General features: G+C 35.2%; 2 protein-coding genes across 2 annotated transcripts; both read right to left on the bottom strand.

Annotated features, from left to right (window-relative positions):
- Positions 1–376: 376 nt before the first annotated feature.
- Positions 377–8,492, bottom strand: LOC123560539 (myeloid differentiation primary response protein MyD88-like). The gene is made up of 6 exons (XM_045352709.2): positions 8,035–8,492; positions 4,303–4,383; positions 3,948–4,001; positions 3,335–3,527; positions 2,376–2,467; positions 377–2,024 (listed from the first exon to the last, which is right to left on the bottom strand). Exons 1-6 carry the CDS (start codon positions 8,378–8,380, stop codon positions 1,402–1,404), a joined length of 1,389 nt encoding a protein of 462 aa, XP_045208644.2. The 5' UTR covers positions 8,381–8,492; the 3' UTR covers positions 377–1,401.
- A 2,774-nt stretch (positions 8,493–11,266) lies between these two features.
- LOC123559857 (myeloid differentiation primary response protein MyD88-like) lies at positions 11,267–21,050 on the bottom strand. Its single transcript, XM_045351973.2, has 6 exons — positions 20,542–21,050; positions 16,942–17,022; positions 16,580–16,633; positions 15,934–16,126; positions 15,252–15,343; positions 11,267–14,828 (listed from the first exon to the last, which is right to left on the bottom strand). The coding sequence occupies exons 1-6, from the start codon at positions 20,885–20,887 to the stop codon at positions 14,206–14,208; spliced, it is 1,389 nt and encodes a 462-aa protein (XP_045207908.2). The 5' UTR covers positions 20,888–21,050; the 3' UTR covers positions 11,267–14,205.
- Positions 21,051–24,397: the final 3,347 nt, after the last annotated feature.

Raw genomic sequence — 24,397 nt, 5'->3', positions numbered from 1 at the left:
CCTAAATGAAAGATAAAGCCCTGCACTAATGAAATCCCAGCCTCTGGAATATGTTGTCTCGGCAAAAACATACAACCTTGTTAAACAAATTTAGAAACCTACATGTACGAAATTTCAACCTTGCAAATACATAAATTGACAAACCTTCATGTGTGAAACACTGTATGTGAGAAAAAAAACATAACCTTGTTATGCAAGTTGACAAGCCTACCTGTATAATACATTGTCTCAGAAAAACAACGACAACTTGTTGTGCAAATTAACAAACAAAGTATCATTTTGATACTTCTTACTGGCAGGATCATCGCGTATCAATATGTAATTCGTTCATATTTCAGGACAGGAAAAAAAAAATGAACAAAGCACATTGCAATATGTAGGAACATCTGTATATACTTTTTAATCTGTTTATATATTTATATGTACACAGGGTCTATACTAAGGTTTCTTTCAACAGTAGCATAATTTTGACTTGACATAGCATCGAATGTGTTCCAGCCTTGTGAAATGTATCAGTGCCATAGACATCCGAGATTAAACTGCTGTTATTATATATTCTTTTACGTATAACTATTTTTCCTGTTTTATCGAATAAAAAATGACTGAAACATTTAGCACATCATGAATATTTCTATTAGACAGATCAGACACAGGCATGATATTGAATAGATAAGAATATATTGCTCTATACATAGTGTAATACGGATTTTGATCTCTCACTCCGTATCTGTTTGTAAAATTCTAGTCATATCTTGTACAGAATGTGTAAGGTATATGATAATAAACCACATGTAAACCGCATTCTCAATGTTCATGTTATTTAGAACTAAATATACAATTCGACAGTATTTAGCAACAATATTCTAGAATGCAATTCTAATAAAGTACAAAATCTTTTACATTACTTGTATTCTACAAAAGCAAGACGAACACAAACTTTCTTCTTTATTTAACACATCCCGAAGATCGATGAAACTGGACGGGAATGTAAAACACCCTATATAACGGTTTCAAAACGGAAACTTTTCTGTATAAGTTCAGTATAGTACTGCACTGGTACTGTTGCAACAGGAATGTTTGAATAAGGCAAGTTGTCTGGTTTCTCTATTTAATTCTAATTTCACTTTTATACAACGGAGATTATATATATATGCCTTCGACAGACAGACCTTGGAACCATGAAGGATTTAACTTATGACCAAAGGCAAAACCATTCTATGATGTTTGACAACTGCAGGTCCTAGTATTTGCCCATTTTCTTTATTAGAAACTAAATGCTGTACAGACGGGCAGACAGAGCGGTCATCTGAAACGATCAAAAGATACAGGTGATATATACAGAAAAGAAATTTTGTCAGTGCAGTTAGAATCTATAAATAAACAGATCCCATCTTATTTCTATTACACGAAATGTTCTGTGGATACTGAAGAGGAAATTGTCTTGTTGTCCGTAGAAGGTTGTTGCCGCTGACAAGGTACTTGTTTTTTATTTTTAAATTTGTCTGGCCTTTTCGCAGGAGCAACTTTTGATTGTTTCACACTTCCGGTTGCTCCCCTCTGAGATGACCTTCCTTTCGTTTCCGGTGGAACTGAACTACGTTTAACAGATGATTGAAATTGTGGTTGCATGTTGGATGTCGGTTGACCCAAGGGCATTGACGACACGTTGTATTCCATTGGTTCTCTCGGCCGGGTACCAGCACATACACCGATCGGCCTACTTCCGGGCCTGGATTGTACGTGCATATGGTCTGAGCTGTCTTCGTGCTCATCAAGACGACGATGGGCGGGAAATTTGATATCTTTCAGACTTTCATCACTCATATCGAAAGGATTTGATGGATCTTCCTCCTCGAAATAGGTTGTCGGTCCAACTGGTGCAATGATTGCCGTGAAGAGTCGATCCCAGACCCATTCAACCATGTCGGACTTGGTGAAATCACATACGGCCAAGAACCGAAGAATTCTCGGCAACGGTGTGTTTTTCTCGCGGATAACAGGAATCAACTTCTTACTTCTCGCACCTGTAAAATAAAGGAAAAAAGGTAAAATAATCTTTTGTACTTTGTGAAAACATCTAATCATTTAACAAATGAATGGAATAGTTTTATTCGATTCTTTTCACACTTAATATTACTACCTCAAGCTCTATATACATTTCTAACGTGTACTTAATATGAGACGCTAGTGAAAGGCATTCGCAGTATGCAGAGGTAAATACAATAAATAGATCTAGCTGGAAGATACGACTATCAAAAGGCAACAGTCACAAGAATGATCAGAAAATGGTGATTTGTGAAACTGTTTATCTCATGTATTCATAATTTCTCATTTCATCATCGCTAAGAAGTAATTTCTGGTACAATCAAATGTACCTGGAGCAAGGGCAAAAGCAAATTTGACTTGGAAGTCACAAGCTGCACTCTGCAAAAACTTCCTTGACACCAATATCACCACTCGTGTACATCTGCAAAGGTACAAAATCGTTACATTGGCAAATAATAAACATAGGGAATTGTTTGATGGGTTTCAAAACTAACCTATCATTTTAGGTGGACCGGTTGAAACCGTTTCAATTTCGTATTTTCTTATTTGTTTGACTAACTAGGTACAGACTGTTAAAACGTCGTATGTATATTTCTTGCATATGGCAATTTTACAGCAACACACTGTCTTAAATACGAGTAGACATTCATGTAACCAAACATTTTGCCGGCTATGCATGACTGAAGAAAAGGTTTGGTAAATTCAGTGGGCTGAAAAGATGGACGCATCGTAACACTTTATGAATGTTTCTCATTGCAGAGTTGGTGCAGCCGTTCTGCGCCTGCGCGGAATTATTATCCATTTGAGCGCACGGCAAAATTACTCATTTTTTTGCATGTCCGCACGCATTTAGAGTATCAAATGCATAATATACTGACTCGAGGTTAGGGTTAGTTTCACCATGGTTACAAAATATATACATTTAAGATATTTTCTTTCAAATTTAGTTAATCCGGTATATATCGGAGTCTGTAATATATCACAGGTGCACCAATTCTGTATTTAGTCACAGCCACACTTTATTACGGATTTGTAAATTCAAAGTGTAGACATTTTCGGATACAACGTCATATTTGAGTATCTGTGTTCAATCTTATACATTATTATTGAAATCTACCTTACAAGTTCGGTGTGCGATTAATGGGTTTCTTTTTAACAGAGATTACTTTGAAACTTAAATTAGTGAGATACGGAAACTGATATAAGAATATTTCCATGTATTGTGATACCCCGATTTTATGACCACATCATAGACAGTTAAAACAAATTTTTATTCCATGCGTTTTACCTTTTTTCGATGAGATACGCTGTGATGGTGTACTCAGCAGAACCCGGCAGATCATCCCTTCCCGGTACAAATAGTTTAAGACCACGTTCAACCTCAAGTTCATTGATCATTTTGTACAGGAATTGGCGATCATTTTCATCCTCTGCTGTGTAGCATATGAAAGCATCATAGAAGGTTGTCTTTCCACTCTCAACTGTATAATATAGCATGAAGTGTTAAGTTATATAATACATCCTAGGCTACCTAGATTCAATTCATATATCACTGAATACATGCATTATATTGCTATTTCATATATTTTTAATACTGCTGATTTCCTAATGGAATCTTTATGACTTAGTAAGGTCAACGTTAAATCATTACGTGGAGATTAAGTTTCACGTGCTGTTTTGATCTTGGCTTCCTTGTAGCTTATGTAGACAATTTTGTAAATTGCTTGTAAAAAATGTAACTTTATAACGATGCAATATCTAATAGCAAGAAAACAAATTGGTCAACGCTAGACTGGCTAAATAATCTAGCTGGTTAAGCAATCTACATGTTAATGTCTGACTTTTAAAGATATCTGAAAGTCAAAGTAAGGCTGGTTAAACAAGCAAAATGGTATTCTTACCGTCCTGTTTTGTGGCATATTTTTCTTCATTTACTCTCATCTCAGATGTTGTAACTGCAAATAAAAATCAACACAATAGTAATGTGACATGACACAAATGATTTCCTTTAATAATATTATAACAATATTATCATATTTTGAAATGAGTTAAGTTTGAATTCAGCGCTATTACCTTTGATCCTTTGCTTTGCGAAAACATGTAGTCGATTAAAAGCACTGTTATATAATATTTCTGCATGTGCTGTGGAGCGTGAGGGTATTTCACTTTTCATTGCCTGTCATGAGCATACTGTATCAAACCAAATCTGATATTATTTTTTGGCTTCTTTGGAAATTATAATCTAGAAATTACTACCTGTCGGATCTTGTTCAATGTTGTACCACTCTGCATCTGCCTTCAATTGTTGTTGTTCTTCATATTTGCAACAGTCAAGAACTGAAATGGAAATAAAAGAATTTAGAAATATTTGCTCTTTTAACCAAGGTTCAGTTTTAATGTGCCATGTACACAAGTTATCATTTTGTCAAACCGTTTAATAAAAGAATAATTAGTAATAACAATCCATACATTGGCCACAATGTAAGTGACACAGACAACAGCTATATCGGAATGTTTTTAAAAGGATAGAGACCACCAATTGTTTTCCCATAGACTTCTTTTATATCATAGTGGCCTTACATAAATCGAAACATGTAAGCCTACAATCTCATTTTTTTCAAGAACTATCTTAATTCCACCAAAATATCGGACGAATGGTGATACTTATTTTGACCTAGTTTTTACACTGTTGGCATGGCGGTAAATATTTGTTGATTTTTTTTTCAATACATATAAAATGTAGCAAATATTGTCAAGATGTATAATGCATTAAAAATCTATTTGATAAAAAGTCTCTTCTTGGGTTTGTTTACATTATTGACCAACGTTACCATTTCACCAAGAATAAGATTACCTTATTGCAAGTAAATGCCGTGTACTTTTGTACAGGTGGTCTATGACCCGAATCTCACATCTACTTCCTTCTACTGAATATGGCTTTTAATTATCAATTTTGTAGATATATATTGTAGAAATGCACCCTACAAAATGCCTTTAGGTATTACTTCCATTATAAAAATATTGAATAGTTGAAATCTTGAATTTGTGAAATTATGAATTATTGAAATCTTGAATAATTGAAATCGCAAATTTTTTGAAATTGTCAGTTACTGAAATATTGAATTAGGAGCTGCTAGGAACATGGATCGGCATTAATTCTCCCGCATTAAGTGAACGCACGCATTGAATGTACACAATTTAACCTAACTTTAACCTTTAGTAAGTATTTTTAGGTTATTATATTTGTATTGAGAAATATGCATGAGTTCTGCAGCGGAAATATTGCGCGACTTAGGAGAGCAATATTATTCCGCGAAAGAACGGGTGCATATTTCTCGATGCAAATCTAATAATCTTTTTATCACATACTTATCTACACGTAAAATTATTACATAAGTGATTCAAATTTGTTATTAAACCTAACTGAAATTGAAAATATCGTCGTTAAAGAACTATTTAATGCCACGGCATGAATGAAAATGGCGTCACAAATGACGCCACACACCCGATATGAAATTTGAATGTCAATATGGAAAAATATTGCCGTTTCAGGTTCCATTGAAACTTAACGGAGTTTTAAAATGAATATGTAATAAACGTACGTACATTTAATGTTGAACATGTGATTGAAATATGCCAATATTTGTTTTACCAATATTATTTAGTCTGATATTACGAACATAACAGATAAAATGTTTAATTGCAAAATATATAACGTCTTTTCAACATTTACAGAACCCCAAATACTTGTTACGTTAGTGAGAATAATGTAAAGTAGGTTGGGAAATAACCTTCGTATTTTAAAGATAATGATAGACTTGGGTAGATTCCAAACTTTGGTGATACGCTAATCTTATCGTTTTAAATATGTTAAAGAACAGAACTTTAACAGTGATTAGCTGAAATATTCAGTAAAAATGAAATACACATGTTACTTGGTTATTCAAGTTACATCAATCGATTAAAGCGACATTCAATTGAAGAACTTAATGCCTCTCAGTCATATGCGGTCACCTGGGTGGGACCAAATACCTTCCGTCACCAGCTGGGTGGAACATAAGACCTTCGCTAAACAGCTGGGTGACTTCCTCAAATGAAATAACTCTACAGTTGTTGTGGGGTTTCTAACCAATATCGGCGAAAGCAAAGTGTTTTAAAGTCAACACGGTACCCGCTCATTTCAGTTCGGGTTTATCTATTTAGTTTAACCGTTCGGTCGCGGAGAATACGGGTTTACTTGTAATCTGTACAGTGCATTTACAGTACATACATTAAATGTTATGACCTACAGATCTTACGACAACAATGCAAAATGAAAATTTTAAGATATCAGGAAGTTATTCATATATTTCTCAAAAGGCTTTGAATCTTAGTTACTGATTGGTTGCGTGTTATTGAAGTTCATGGGTTGTTTTTACTTTTTCTCTGTCCGGAACTGAAAAGTGTTTTATACGAGGTGCCGAAGGTAACCTGCCTTAATCAATAAGCATATAAACGGTCGTCAAGTACGAACTCTACCGTGGTGTGTCGTTGTTTGGAATAAAAACTAATGTTACAATATTTATAATATCACCAAATTTCAATTTAAAGAAACATATTTTTTAGCAAACACCTAGAGTCAAATCCCTGTAATACATACTTTCTTTTCTCTAAAGACATATGTTTTTACGAAAAAATATTTCGAATGGCCTAGACATCTGACACTTTTAGCAACATTTACTAGGTATGAACACAAATGATTAAGTACCGCTTTTCAGCTTAACTTAAGCATTAACTGTATCTAAAACTGTAAGTGTTCCTTTGTCGGTAGACCGTCGGTATTTAGTAAGCGCATCATAATGTCATACAGATATCAATTTAATCGACCGTCAGCAGTCACTTACCAGATCTCTACGTTCAATCTTACAGAAAATGTACTAATAACTTGTCGACAGTCAGAATATCATAAATGCCCATCATTTAGAGAACTTACCAATCGGTCAGCCGTCAGTTAGCATATCACAACATTCCATCTTTAATTTAATTACCAGTTTTCCAGAGCGTATTATGTTGAAACATCATAACGTACCATTATACAGAGGACTTACCAATCGACCGTCGGCAGTCATTTAGTACATCATCATATTCTATCATATAGAGGACTTACCGATTGAACGCTGGCAATCATTTAGTACATCATAACGTACCACCATACCAATCGACCGTCGGCAGCTAGTTAGTACATCATCACGTTCTATCATATAGAGGACTTACCAATCGACCGTCGGCAGCTAGTTAGTACATAATCACGTTCTATCATATAGATGACTTACCAATCGACCGTCGGCAGCTAGTTAGTACATCATCACGTTCTATCATATAGAGGACTTACCAATCGACCGTCGGCAGCTAGTTAGTACATCATCACGTTCTATCATACAGAGGACTTACCAATCGACCGTCAGCAGCTTGTTAGTACATCATCACTTTCTATCATATAGAGGACTTACCAATCGACTGTCTGCAGCCAGTTAGTACATCATCACGTTCTATCATATAGAGGACTTACCAATCGACCGCCGGCAGCCAGTTAGTACATCATCACGTTTTATCATTTAAAGGATTCACTAATCGGCCGCCGGAAGCCAGTTAGTACATCATTACGTTCTATCATATAGAGGACTTACCAATCGTCCGCCGGCAACCAGTTAGTACATCATCACGTTCTATCATAAAGAGGTCTTAACGATCGATCGTACCAATCGACCCAATTAGCAGCCAGTTAGCACGTCATCACGTTCTATCATATAGGGACGTACCAATCGACCGCCGGCAATCAGTTAGTACAGCATTACGTTCTATCATGCATAGGACTTACCTATCAACCGTACCAATTCACCGTCGGCATCCATTTAGCACGTCATCACGTTCCATCATATAGAGGACTTACCATTTGACCGTCGGCATCCAGTTAACATATACAAATGTTCAGTCAAATAGAGCACATACCAATCGGCCGTCGGCAGTCAGATAGAACATCATAACGGTCCATCATATAGAGATACATCCAGAGTTTCCCTACGGTCCCATTTTGGCCTGTCCACAGATCCAGTAACTCAGTGGTTGGGCTCCTCTGTCGTTCCATGTTCATTATATCTTGGTAGTTAAACCCGGCAAGCTCCGCCAGTCCGGTATAGTTATTCAGAACTTCAGAAGCAATACCGTCATTATTTACCACGACAAGTACTCCTTCAAGATCTAAAAAACGCGACAGTTTCCATCGTGAAGCTACCCTAAGAGCCCTTAATGGAGTGAAGTTATAAATAGGTGGCAAAACCAATTCATCTTCATCCATGTTTTATATTAAAAATGTTCTTCGAAGCACCGATAGGTCTAATAACTATGTATCAATCCACCTAGCAAAGAAACTAATTTATTTTCCAGGAAGTTTTAAGTTTATTTACGAACTTTTCAAATCTTATCAGTATAAATGTACATTTGAGTAATGATTGGCTAGATTAAGAACCGTTCAATCAAACCAAAGATAAGGTAGATGGAAAAATATACCCGGACATTTTTACACGATAGGGGTCATAGCATCTGTTATGATAATGTGGCTGTCGCATTTTATTTTCAACTTTATAGGAATATACATGTAAATACATGTATATGATGTTCTTTCTTAATTTTGGTAATTGTTATCTCAAATATTTGTCTTAAGTTCGAACACTTAATTATTATATAAAGTATTATTGAACAGAAGCTCTTTTCAAGAGCAGACATGTATACAGATATACTGGTAAATGATTTCAACCGTAAAAGTTTATTTGTGGCTATGGAAAAAGTATCTTCCTTTTTGTGTCGTTTCAGGGTTAAATTTGACAGGGTTGCCACTTTGCCCCTACTCCTTTCTCCGGGCTTCCAAATTTAATTTTAAGACGTTTAAATGCCAATTAAAGTCACTGAAGCAAAGGCGGTTAGGTCAGGTTAAGGCCAAGACAAAGTCAATTGAGCTGACAAGCTGCTTAATATTTATGTAGCATATCAACGTTCAAGCTACTTTCAGAATTCCAAAAACTGTATAATTTATGGTTTCCTAACATATTCTCAAACAAGAGCACCACTAAGCGGGGCAATATACGCCCGAAGGGTTAAATCAGAGGATGGGAGCAAAATTTCAAGAACTTGACTGTTGAAGCCCAAAGGACAGGAACAACAATAAGTAGAAATCCCAAAAAGTCCACAAAAATTCTTACCAGGTAAAGTTATGTCAAAACAAATCTAACAATTGGATGTAACATCCATGTTGTACCACACAAAAGTGGTCTCGGTTTTTCCCTACGGCCAATAATAAAAAGTTTCAAAATAAGCTATTTATAGTAACAAAAAAAGGGAAGTAATACAAAAAAAATTATTGTAAGAGAACAAAAAAAGGATCTGCGAAATAAAAACAAGAGCACTGCAATGCAGAGCAATATACACAAAGCAGTCATATATGACCTTTGACCCCCAAGTGTGACCTTGACCTTCAAGTGAGTCATGCAAAACATGCGCTCTGCACGTCGCCTCAGTGTGGTGAACATTTGTGTCAAGTTTCTTTGAAATCCTTCAAGCAGTTCAAGAGTTATAGAGCGGACACAGCAAAGTCATATATGACATTTCAATCCTAAGTGTGACCTTGAACTTGAAGCTAGTCATCCGAAACAAGCACTCTGCACGTCGTCTCAGTGTGGTGAACATTCGTGCGAAGTTTCATTGAAATCCTTCCAGCAGTTCAAGAGTTACAGAGCGGACATGAAACACACTCATATGACATTTGACCACTAAGTATGACCTTGACCTTGAAGCTAGTCATCCGAAACAAGCGTTCTGCACGTCATCTCCATGTGGTGAACATTTGTGTCAAGTTTCTTTGAAATCCTTCAAGGGGTTCAAGAGTTACAGAGCAGACACGAAATTGCTAACGGACGGACGGACGGACGGACAGACGGACACCGGGGGTATAACATAATACGTCCCTTCAGGCGTATAAAAATGCCGAGAAAGGATATAATTTTGTAAAAATACAAAGTACAGTTATGGAACCTGTGCAAATCATGTCATCACAGTTAACATAAAGTTTCAATCTTTTCCCATAAGTAGGAACTGAAACTACAGATCAAATACAAAACAAGAAAAAGGGGCATAATTTTGTTAAAAAGCAAAACAGAGTTATGAAACCTGCGCACTGTAAGTCAGTTTATAAAATTGAATAAGTGTGTGAAGTAGCAACCCCAGGGGTTCTGAGATACCAGTTTACATACAAACGCTTAACCATATGAAGACGCCAATGCCGACGCACAGGCGAGTCCAATAGCTCTTCCTCTACCTGAAGACTGTTAAACACAACTGGTCAAAATGAAATGTCAAATATTAAATAAATAAATAAATGAATAAATAAAATAATTAAATAATAAGACATGTATTGTTAAAGTGTTCTGTCACGATGTAATTTAACATATTCTATATACGAAGAACAATATTTTAATTATACAAAAATGTACTATAATTAACTCAGAAACCCAAGAACTATCTAACCTTCTTTAGATTACTGTCATATGAAAATGTGTTACAACGTTGCTTCTTAAAATGAGGAAGTCAAGAAAGTTACAGTCCGTAAAATTAACAAACATGGACGGATCCAAACGAAATGGTAAGATGCATTTTATATAGAAATATTTCGATGGCAAAATAATAAATACATATCCGTAGCCCTGATCAACCTATAAACCGGGCCAGTCTATTTTATAAGTACAACAACACGGTTGACCCATTTAAACGAGTTGTAAGTGTTGTTGTTTACTAAATAGTATAATATTAGAAGGATTGAGATTTAAATACACGTACGCATGCGCTAAGTCATTTCCTAACCGTAACAAAAATCGTGTGCTACACGAGAAGGTTTGGACGTATATGTCTAAATCTGGCTATATATTACAATAATTTGCACTTTGACATAACACATGCCTAATACAATCTCAATTCATAGATGTATGAAATCTCAACCTTTCAAATATATGGTTTCAGTAAGAAATATAGGCTAACCTTATTATGCAAAAGTAAGAAACAATTTGCATTTCAATAATTCTGATTTGTTCAGTATTTTTGACAGTATGTGGCAACATCTAATATTGTAGCATGCAGTACTAAGATATTTTGCATTACTAATAATCTACAGTCTACATCTAAGCAAAATAAAAGCAAAACCTTTATTCTTTATTCAATGCATTTCAAATGTGACACATGTACACTCAAAACTCAATGAAATTGGACGGAAATAAGAGAGTCCGTTTGTCCAACATGGTTTCAAAACGGAAAATATTAAGGACCATTTCCGCACAACTACAATACAGTATTGACTAAGTGCTCTTGCAACAGGAATGTTGTAAGTTGATTTCCATATTGAATTCTATTCTAACTGTCCGACAACTGAGATTTAACAATTTATTAGCTGTAGAATGAATTGATGTTTAATATACAAAGCATGTGCCATCTAGATTTTGTAAAAGCTATACAATTCTACGAATGAATTAAAAACTGCCTGAGCATGTTAAAATGCACTGGATACTATTTTCACGACGATAATATATATGCAACATTTTTTACATCTGACCTACTGACCTCAGAAAAAAATCATCTTATGACCAAAGGCTAAACCATTTTATGACATTTTACAGCTTCAGGCCCAAGTATTTGTCAGTTTTCTTCATTAGAAACCAATGGTCTACAGACAGGTCCAAGGACTGGACGACTGAAAAGTTTGTTTTTGTTTGTTTTGGGGTTTAACGCCGTTTTTCAACAGTATTTCAGTTATTTATTTATTTATTTGTTATTAATTTTGTTGTAAGTAAGCCTTTTGATTGGCTAGGGAAGGGTCGTCAGAACGAGGCTATCAATAGCTCGTCTTCAGATCCTAAGCATAGCGTAATAGGAGATGTACTTTAGTCAGATCTAACCCTAATTACTACACTGCTTTATTATCTGGTACAACATGCGTACTTTTATGTTTGAGGAAAACGTACGACTGTAACGCACGAATTATAATAACAAAAATGGCAAGGATGTGAGACATGCATTGTTTCAGTGTTCTATTGCGACATAATTTAATATAAGCAATTATTTATTTTGCAGGAACCCAGTCATTGTCTTAACAGTGCTTGACTAATTTCTTTTGCTGTCATATGAAAATATGTCACAAAATTTGCTTCCTAAAAATGACTATCACTTCCTTAATAACAGAATGATGTCAGTATTATTGTTTACTAAATAATATAATATTGATTTAAAATTTCTTAAATTAAAGGTAAGCGCGCGCTTACTTCGTTACAGTTCGATTACTAGGTCAAACGTTTACACGTTTTTAAACCAAAATCTTTCTATTTACAAAATGTCCTTTCTATTTTTTGATTATGTTTTGTTTTTGCTTGAGCTTACGTTTTTCTTATACAAAACACACTAAAATATACTATTAGTAGAACCCTGAGTTAAGGTTACAAAACGCAATCTAATGTTTACAAACATGATATTTACGAAAACGAACTGTACACAAACAGTTTTGTACAGATATGTTTTGACTTATGATTTAGTTGAAATTGCGATATTTTGAATTTTGACATCATTAACGCTAAATGCGAGATAAATCCTTGCATTGATGAAATCTCAGCTCATAGAATACGCGGTCTCGGCCTAAAACAAATAACCTTGTTGTGCAAATTGAGAAACCTACATGTACGAAATTTCAATCACGCGAATATATTGTCTCAGCAAAACAACAACAACACAATACCTTGTGATGCAAATTGACAAACCTGCAAGTATGAAACTTTACCTCTCGAATACCTTGTCTCAGAGTTGTTATGCAAATTTACTAACCTATATGTGTGATATCTCTACTTTTCTAATACACTGTCCCCGAAAAACAACAGTTAACCTTGTTATGCAAATTAACAAAAAAGTACTTTAATAGTTCTAATTGGCAGGCTCACCGCGTGCTGTATCAATCAGTAGTTTGTTCATATCTTAGGACAGGAAAAATTTGAACAAAGAATAAGTTAGAACATTGTAATATTTATTTACACAATGGCCAACATGTAGAAATATCTGTATATACTTTTTAACCTGTTTTTTTTATATTTATATAAACACTGGGTTCATATTAGGGTTTATTTTAACAGTAGCCTAATCTGGTATGATGTTGTTGCCTTGACAAATTACCGAATGTGTTCCAGCCTTGTAAAATGTATCAGTGCCATATACATCCGAGATTAAACTATTGTTATTATATATTCTTTTTGCGTATAAGTATTTTGCCTGTTTTATCGAATAAAAAAAATGACTGAAACATTTAGCACACCAAGAATATATCTATTAAATAGATCAGGCACAGGCATGATATTGAATAAATTATATAGCTCTATACCTAGTGCCATACAGACTTTGATTTCTCTCACTTCGTATTTGTTTGTGAAATTCTAGCCATATCTAGTACAGAATTTGTGAGTATATGATAATAAACCACGTGTAAGTCGTATACTCTATGTTCATGTTATTTAGATCCCAATAAACAATTCGACAGTATGCAGCAACAGCAATATTCTAGCATGCAATTTTATTATAGGCCAAAATCTTTTACAAAAGCAAAACAAACACAAACGTAGTTCTTCATTCAAAGCATTTCACATTCGACACACTAGTATTCGAAGTTCGATGAAACTGGACGGAACTGTAAAGCACAGTACATTTAACACGATTTTACAATGAAAACCATAAAGGAACATTTCTGTACAAGTAGAGTACAGTACTGCACTGGTACTGTTGCAACAGGAATGTTTGAATAAGACACGTTGTTTGGTTTCCCTATTCATTCTAATTTACTTTTATACAAAGGAGATTATATATATATATATATATATATATATATTATGCCAAATATTTGACCTTCTAACGACAGAAGGATTCATCTTATGACTAAAGGAAAAAATCATTCCATGATGTTTGCCAACTGCAAGTCTTAGTATTCGCCAATTTTCTTCATTAGAAACTAAATGGTGTACAGACGGACAGACGCAGCGGTCATCTGAAAAGATCAAATTTTCAGTGGAGTAAAAAGTCTATAAATAAACAGTCCCCATCTGATTTCTGTTATACGAAATGTTCTGTGGATACTGAAGAGGAAATTGTCTTGCTGTCCGTAGAAGGCTGCTGCCGCTGACTAGATACTTGTTTTTTATTTTTCAATTTGTCCGGCTTTTTCGCGGGAACAGGTTTTGATTGTTTCACACTTCCAGTTGCTCCCTTCTGGGATGACTTCCCTTTCGTTTCCGGTGGAAGTGAACTACTTTTTACAGATGATGGGGACTGTGACTGCATGTTGGAAGTCGACTGACCCCAGGACATTGAAGACACGTCGCATTCCATTGGTTCTCTCGGCTGGGAAACAGTACTTACAGCGATCGGCCTACTTCCGGGTCTGGATTGTACATGCGTGTGGTTTGAGCTGTCCTCATGCTCATCCAGACGACGATGGGCGGGAAATTTGATATCTTTCAGACTTTCATCACTCATATCGAAAGGATTTGATGGATCTTCCTCCTCGAAATAGGTTGTCGGTCCAACTGGTGCAATGATTGCCGTGAAGAGTCGATCCCAGACCCATTCAACCATGTCGGACTTGGTGAAATCACATACGGCCAAGAACCGAAGAATTCTCGGCAACTGCGTGTTTTTCTCGCGGATAACAGGAATCAACTTCTTACTTCTAGCACCTGTAAAATAAAGTAATATCTTTTTTTTATCGACGTCAAAAAAGGCATAATACTTTTTCTTTATTTGTGAAAAACATCTAACCTAATTATTTAACAAGTGAATCGAATAGTTTTATTCAAGACTCTTTATACTTGATAATATTCATTCCCACGTTATCTTAATTACTACCTCTAGCTCTATATACTAGCATTTCTAACGTGCACTTAGTCCTGCCTGTAACACAGGGGAGAGGCATGTGCAGTTTTCAGTGAGATATATAAAATATCTCGGTGGGAGACAAGACTATCAAAAGGTAGTCAGAAGAATGATCAGAAAATACTGGTTTGTAAAACTGATAATCTCATGTATTCATAATTTCTCTTTACAGTAAATTCATCATTGGTAAGGTGTAGTTTTTTGGTAAAATTAAATCATCACGGTACCTGGAGCAAGAGCATGAGCAAACTTGACTTGGAAGTCGCAAGCTGCACTCTGCAAGAACTTTCTTGACATCAATATCACCACTCGTGTACATCTGCAAAGGTACAAAATCATTACATTGGCAAAATTGTATTGATTAATGGGTTTCAAAAATAAATCATTTTAGGTGGACCAGTTAAAACTGTTTCAATTTCGTATTTTTCTGACTAGGTACAGACTGTTAAAATGTCATATTCCTTGCACATCGTAATGTTCATTTTACAGCAATACACTGTCTTAAATACGATTAGACCTTCATGTAACCAAACATGTTGCCGGATATGCATGACTGCAGAAAAAAACTTTGTAAATTCAGTGGGCTTAACGGTTGGACATATTTTAACACTTTATTACGGATTTGTTATTGTTTACACGTAGGCATTTTTGGACACAACGTCATATTTGAGTACGTCATATCTGAGTATCTATGTTCAATCTCATATATTATTATTAAACTGTACCTTACAAGGTTGGTGTGCGATTAATGGGTATCTGTTTTACAAAGATCACTATGAAACTTGTAATAGTTAGGTACGGACGCTGAGATAAGAATGTTTCTGGGTATTGTGATACTCTCAGAGTCTGATTTCATAATCTCTTAACAGTTAAAATTGACAATTTTATTCCCCGCGAGAAAGCTTTTACCTTTTTTCGATGAGATACGCTGTAATAGTATACTCGGCAGAACCTGGTAGATCATCCCTTCCCGGTACAAACAGTTTAAGACCTCGTTTAACCTCTAGTTCCTCAATCATTTTGTACAGGAATTGACGATCATTTTCATCCTCTGCTGTGTAGCATATGAAAGCATCATAGAATGTTCTCTTTCCACTCTGCACTGTATAATTATAACATATACCGTTTAGTTGTATAAGAAATCCAGGGCTACCGAGATTCAACTTATATATTACTGAACACATGCAACATGTGGCAACTGAATATATTTCTAGTAATGCTTACTGCTTTCCTTATAAAATCGTAATATCCTAGAAAGGTTCAGGTTAAAACAATTAAACAATGTAACAGTCAATGTCAGACTGATTAAACAATGTAACAGTCAATGTCAGACTGATTAAACAATGTAACAGTCAATGTCAGGCTGATTAAACAATGTAACAATCAATGTCAGACTGATTAAACAATGTAACAGTCAATGTCAGACTGATTAAACAATGTAACAGACAATGTCAGACTGATTAAACAATGTAACAGTCAATGTCAGACTGATTAAACAATGTAACAGACAATGTCAGGCTGATTAAATAATGTAACAGTCAAATGGTATTCTTACCGTCCTGTTTTGTGGCAAATTTTGTCTCATCTACTTTCATCTCAGATGTTGTAACTGCAAAGAAAATTAACACGATAGTAATGTGACATGACACAAATGATTTCCGTATTATTATTATATAATTAATAATATTTTCATATTTTGAAATGAACCCAGCCTGGACTCAGCGTTGTTATTACTTTTGGTCCTTTGCTTTGCGAAAATATGGAGTCGATTCAAAGCACTGTTATATAATAATTCCTCATGTGTTGTGGGGCGTGAGGGTATTTCACTGTTCATTGTCTTTCTTTGACATACTATATCAAACCAAATCTGGTATTATTTTTTGGCTTCTTTGAAAATTATAATCTAGAAATTACTACCTGTCGGATCTTGTTCAATGTTGTACCTCTCTGCATCTGCCTTCAGTTGTTGTTGTTCTTCATATTTGCAACAGTCAAGCACTGAAATGGAAATAAAAGATTTTAAAAATATTTGCTCTTTTAACAAAGGTTCAGTTTTAATGTGCAATGTACACAAGTTATCACATTGTCAAACGGTTTAATAAAAGAATAATTAGTAATGAAAATCAACGAATTGGTCACAATGTAAGTGACACAGACAACAGCAATATCTGAATGTTCTTGAAACAAGGATAGAGACCACTAATTGTTTCCCCATATACTTTTATTATAACATAGTGGCCTTCCATAAATCGAAACTTGCAACCCTACAATCTCATTTTTTTCAAGAACTATCTTAGTTCCATCAAAATATCGGACGAATGGTGATACCTAATTTTACTTAGTTTTCATCGTTGGCATGACGGGAGAAATTCGTTTGATGATGTTTTCAATAAATATAAAGCTGTAGCAAATATTGTTAAAATGTATAATAATGTACTGTAAATGCATTAAAAATTATATTTGATAAAAAGTCACTTCTTGGGTTTGTTTACATTACTGACCAATCAGAAAGATCAAACGTTACCATTTCCCCAGGTATAAGATTACCCTATTGCCAGTAAGTGCCCTGTACCTTTTTATTGGTGGTCTATGACCACGACTTAATCGTGGAAACGTCTGAAAATCATATCGAATCTCACATTTACTTCTGGAATTGCCTGGAATTGCCAATTGTGTAGATATAGTTTATAAAATGGCACCCTACAATTAAAATGCCTTTAGGTATTACTTCCACTGTTAACAGTTTTATGTTCTATAATGCGATTTTGTCGCAGAAGTTCGATAAAATAAGCCTACATTCAAATTAGCATAGACGCTTTATACATAGGCTGCCTTTCTTGAACCCGTGAAACATGGGTCGGCATTAATTCTCCCGCATTGAGTGAATGCACGCATTGAACGTACTGCAGTACACTATTAAAACCTAACTTTAACCTTTAGTAAGTATATTGTAAACTCAATACGTGCGTACATCCAACAAGGGCGATTTAATGTTGACGATGGAACATCTGATTAAAACAGGCCAATATTTGATTTACCAATATTATTTATTCTAACATTTCAAAGGATTCCGTTCCGTCCGAACATAGCAGGTAAAATGTTCAGTTGCAAAATGTTTAACGTCTTTTCAACCTTTACAGAACTCCAAATAGTTGCTACGATAGTCAGTATAATGTAAAGTAGGTCGGGAAATAACCTTCGTATTTAACAGATAAAGATAGACTTGGGTAGTTTCAAAAGGGAAGTTTTATACTTTGTTGACATGACAGTCTTATCGTTTTAAATATGTTAAAGAAAAGTTAACAGCGATCAGTAAAACTTAAATACACATGTTACTTGGTTATTTAAGTTACATCGATCGATTAAAGCGACTTTCAATGGAAGAACTTAATGCTCCTCTGGGTATTATTCCAGTCATATGCAGTCACCTGGGTGGGACTAAATACCTTCTGTCACCAAAGACCTTCGCTAAATAGCTAGGTGGCTTAATCAAATCAAATAACTCTACAGTTGTTGCGGGGTTTCGAACCAATATCAGCGGGGGTCAAGTTTAACACGGCACCCACTCATTTCAGTTCGGATAGTACCCTAAGACTGTAATTTGATTGTCAAACATAAGTAGTATAAGAGTTTATTTGTAATTTGTACAGTGCGTTTGCAGTACATGCATTAACGGGTCTGACATACATATCTTACGACATCAAAGCAAAATAAAAAATTTAAGATATCAGGGAGTTATTCATATATTTCTCAAAATGCTTTGAAACTTAGTTACTGACAGACTGTGTGTTATTTAAGTTCATGGATTGTTTTTACTTTTTTCCCATTCAGAACTGAAAAGTGTTTGTCACGGGGTACCGAAGGTAACCTGCATATGAACGGTCGTTAAGTACTCCACTGTAGTGTAACGGTTAAGATCGTAGGGAAGTTTTATTGCCGAGGCAACCTGGGTTCGATTCCCAACTCAAACAAGTTTGTTTTTCTTGATTAAGCAATTTTGAAATAACTTTGGAATAAAAACTCATGTTACAATGTTTATAATATCACCAAACTTCAAGTTAAAGAAAACATAATTTTTAGCAAAAACCTGGAGTCTAGTACATGTAATACTTACTTCCTTTTCTTCAAAGACATATGTTTGTACGAAACAATATTTCGAATGGCCAAGACACTTGACACTTTTAGCAACATTTACTATGTATGAACACAAATGATCATGTACCGTTTTCCAGCTTAACTTGATTTTCTCTACGTATTCACGGTATCTAAAATGGTAAGTGTTCCTTTGTATAAAGACCGTCGGTATTCAGTAAGCGCATCATAACGTTTCATCCTACAGATATCTTTTTAATCGACCGTCTGCAGTCAGTTGCCACATCTCTACGTTCAATCTTATAGAAAATGTACTAGTCAGAATATCATAACTGTCCGTCATATAGAGAACTTACAAATAGGCCAGCCGTCAGTTAGCATATCACAACGTTCAATCATAAAAAGAACTTAATTACCAGATGTTCAGAACGTATCTGTTGACCGTCGGTAGTCTGTTAGAACATCACAGCGTACCATCATACAAAGGACTTACCAATCAACAGTCGGCAGTCATTTAGTACATCATCATGTTCTATCATATAGAGGACTTACCAATCGACCGTCGGCAGTCATTTAGTACACCATCAAATTCTATCATATAGAGGACTTAACGATCGACCGTCGGCAGTCATTTAGTACATCATCACTTCTATCATATAAAGAACTTAACGATCGACCGTCGGCAGTCAGTTAGCATACCATCACGTTCTATCATATAGAGGACTTAACGATTGGCCGTCGGCAATCATTTAGTACATCATCACGTTCTATTATATAGAGGACTTAACGATCGACCGTCGGCAGTCAGTTAGCACATCATCACGTTGTATCATATAGAGGACTTAACGATCGACCGTCGGCAGTCAGTTAGTACATCATCACGTTCTATCATATAGAGGACTTAACGATCGACCGTCGGCAGTCAGTTAGCACATCATCACGTTCTATCATATAGAGGACTTAACGATCGACCGTCGGCAGTCAGTCAGTACATCATCACGTTCTATCATATAGAGGACTTAACGATCGACCGTCGGCCGTCATTTAGTACATCATCACATTCTATCATATAGAGGACATAACGATCGACCGTCGGCACTCGTTTATTACATTATAATATACCATCATACAGAGAACTTACCAATCGACCGCCGGCATTATCACATTCTATCATATAGAGGACTTACCAATCAACCGCCGGCAATCAGTCACGTTGTAACATATAGAAGTCTTACCAATCGACCGCCGGCAATCAGTTAGTAACTCATCTCGTTCTATCATATAGAGAACTTACCAATCTACCGCACCAATCGACCGTCGGCAGCCAGTTAGCACGTCACCACGTTCCATCATATAGAGAACTTACCATTTGACCGTCGACATCCGGTTAGCACATACAAATATTCAGTCAAATAGAGAACATACCAATCGGCCGTCGGCAGTCAGTTAGCACATCATAACGTTCCATCATATAGAGATACATCCATAGTTTTCCTACGTTTCCATTTTGGCCTGTCCACAGATCCAGCAACTCAGTGGTCGGGCTCCTCTGTCGCTTCATGTTCATTATATCTTGGTAGTTAAACCCGGCAAGCTCCGCCAGTCCACTATAGTCATTCACAACATCGCATTCAAGACCGTCATTGTTTACCACAACAAGTACTCCCTCCAGATCTAAAAACCCCGACAACTTTCGCCGTGAAGCCACCCTGAGAGCCCTTAACGGAGTGAAGTTATAAATGGCTGGCAAAACAAGGTGATCCTCCTCCATGTTTTATATTTGTTAATTCGACGCAAATATAATTCTAAAAAGTATATATCTATTCACTTAACAATATCACAATCGTCTTCAATCAATACAACCCAACTTTATAAGAAAACTTCCGCCTTCAGAATGAGAAACTAGATTTGTTGTCCAGGAAGTTTTAGTTAAGTCGTATTTAAATAAAATCGGATCAATAGTCTGTGCTATTTTAAGCTTATCTTTCAGCTATTAAAGCATGTAAAGTAGCAAATTGACTACCCGTGTAAAGTGGGTATGATCGCCAACCGTTCATTTCAGAAGTATAAACTAGACGAAAAATAGTTCGTATGTTAAAGGTACATAGCTACGGAAGCATGGAGGGGACATCGGAAGTTTTTATTTTAATTTATCTCGTGGCCACAAGTTATAACTAAGAAAAAAACAAAAAGACAAACAACAATATCTTAATTCGTGGCCACGAAATATAACTAAGAAAAAAAAAAACAAAAAACGATGTTTGCTAATTCGGGCCACGAAATATAACTAAGAAAAAAAATCGTTTTTTTCTTACTTAGGCGTAAAAAAAAAATTGTTTGTTTCCGGTATCCCGACCTACCCTAAATTTTTGGCCCGACCCTAAATGTTTTATGGCCTTGGAGAATATTTTCTTCAACTTTTTAACAAAAAGATGCAAAACTGCACTTTTTATGCTTTAAACATGGTCAGTGATGTTAGAAATCAACCTACTGATGCTCTAAAGGCATAACCCCTTTATTTGTAATCATTTTTTGACAAAAAAATAATTTCCGAAAAGTCTCCCTTAATAAAAAAATTTAAAAAAAAAAAAAAAAAAATTCCGACCTACCTACCCTAATTTTTTTGAGCATGTTACCGGAAACAAAGAATTTTTTTAGGCCTTATATTTCGTGGCCACGAATTAGCAAAATTCGTTTTTTGTTTTTTTCTTACTTATATTTCGCGGCCACGAATTAGCAAAAATTGTTTTTTGTTCTTTTCTTAGTTATATTTCATGGCCACGAATTAAGAAATCGTTTTTTGTTTTTTCCTTTGTTATATTTCATGGCCACGAATTAAGAAATTGTTTTTGTTGTTTTTTCTTAGTTATTTCTCGTGGCCACGAAATAAATTAAAATAAAAAAATCCGATGTCCCTTCCATGCTTCCGTACATATCTGCTTTAAAAAAAAAGAAAAAAATATCAGGGTGAACAAGATAGGTCATATTTCAGCGGTTGCCGCTTTTTTCTTTCTCAGCCATATACTACATGGTATTTTATCTAAGTTGAAGTGAACCTATTCACACACAATTTAAACGATTTATATTTTACTGATTTATTACTATGTCCTAAAAATGCGTACTGTGTCGATTAATTGAAAGCATAAATGGAAATAATGACCCCTTTCTTTAAGACAAACTTCAACACTTCTATCTTTATCTTTATAGTAAAGACTATCACGCAATAGATATCATTTCATTATTATTACTTCACCCTTCAACACCTCTATCTTCTTGTATTAACCCTTGATCGTCTTTATTTTTTTTAACAATAAATACTGAATTGACAATCTATGTACATTTGTTTTCAGATAACATAATGACAATCCTAATTTTTTCTCGTCCCCTTTTAGCTATAAACTTATAATATGTCTACAAGTTAATTGTCAGCGAAGGAGAAGAATTCTACAAGACTTGTCTTCCATTCTTATCCTTTCCTAAGTTATAATATTCACTGTATGACTATGTATCAATGTATATGTTTACTATTTGGGAATAAATATTTAAACTAAATGGAAATAATTGGTGTATTTCTTAATTTAACATTCATACAAATGTTAAGAGATCGATAAACCTGTGTTACACCAATATCTAACATTTTAGAATATATGCCAAAAGCCTTTGTGACGTAAATTAAGACCATATTTCTCTTTAATTATATATTTTCTGTTTAAGTTCGCCGTTGATCTGATCGGGTTGGTAATCGATCTTCTAATTTTACTTTTGAAACACTTGAAACACTTGTTAACTCTCTGCGACCTCGGTCGGTACATGACTTTGAAGTTTATCCGACATGTCAACCAGGGTTGTGAGTGTACATTTCAGTTAGGGCGGAGTTTACCGATCACTCAGTAAGGCCAAAATTAAAATTTTGTTTGTTTGCCGCTTAATTTGTTTTTATTTTTGTTCATTAAAATAATTTTGTTTTTGTCTCGTATCTTCCAGTCGAATGTGTAGTCTTGATATTGCTTTAAAATTCACGTCGGGTGCCCTAAATATGCAAAAGTTTTACGTGACTTCTGTTTTCTTAATACAGTTTCTGGAAGAATCGTGCCATCGATTTATTTACTGGGTCACTAATGTAATAGTACACTAAGTCCGTGGACACCGATAACTGCCGTTGAGTTGAACATGCGCGCTCGTGTATCGTAATTGTGAAGTGAGAGAAGAAAGTATAAAAATAGTTTATAAACATATACATGCTATCCGTCATATATAATATGTTACGCACTTTGACAGAAAGGTCCCGGTGCCTGATACATGCCAGTGTCACACCCGCTAGTGTGCTGCGAAACATGTTTTATGGGGACTGAGGAGGTGTGCTTCTTGATTTTATATTAACTAAACTGGACATACACAACTCATTTTTCATTTTTATTTTGTTTGATTTCTTTGTTAAGGATGTGGTCTTTACTTTCTAACGCAAAGAGAAACACACCATAATTTTCCCTACAGTACTCGTGATCGATGTTATACTATGTATTAGGGTGTTCAAGTCCTTGGTTTCTACAAGTCATGTCGTTCATATATGTGTGTTTCATTGGTAAATATCTCCAACGGCTGTTTTACACGTCACGTGTTTTCTGCAAAGACAGTCGAATTGTACAATCAGCGAACGCAACCTCTCTGAAGGGTGATCACTAACAAATCAAATGTAAGTCTCCGCAGTTCCACAAGTAGTCCAAATATAAATTGTTCTAATATTTCTTCTTTTCCTCGTGCTCTTTCTCAATAGCATCGTGTTTTCTTTTACTCTACCGCGTTCCAGTATGTATGTGTAGCATTCTATCGAAATCGGCCTATCACATGCTAGGTAGGATTGGCGTCGTAAGAATTTTATGTCTCGGAAAGGAACATTGAAAGAAGAGGAGTAAATTCAGCGGGTTGTATTTAACGAACTGTAGTTGTCTTATATAAAAGTCAACACCACTTTTTCTTTTTGTTTTTCTATAGTAGCGATATAGTTCCTTACGAGAATATAAGTCTCTGAAAATCTGATATGGTAGAAAATGTCGAAAAACCATGGATTTTATATGAAATAAAGAACAGTCGGATTTTGTGGTGTTCAGCCTGAAGAACATAACGGTCGCCATATTTAGCATTATCCTTCATCATGGTCAGACAAGTTAGGACTTGTCTTAAGTTTGAACTTAGTTAAAACAGGTTTCGTGAAACAATTGTTTTGCACAGTTTACTCTAAAGTTATATCATAAGTTTAAACTTAATCATAAGTAGGCTTCGT

This window comes from Mercenaria mercenaria, chromosome 10 (assembly GCF_021730395.1).
Source record: "Mercenaria mercenaria strain notata chromosome 10, MADL_Memer_1, whole genome shotgun sequence".
Classification (NCBI taxonomy): Eukaryota; Metazoa; Mollusca; class Bivalvia; order Venerida; family Veneridae; genus Mercenaria; species Mercenaria mercenaria.
The sequence above is the reverse complement of the archived record's forward strand: the minus strand, read 5'-3'. Positions and strand labels throughout refer to the sequence as shown.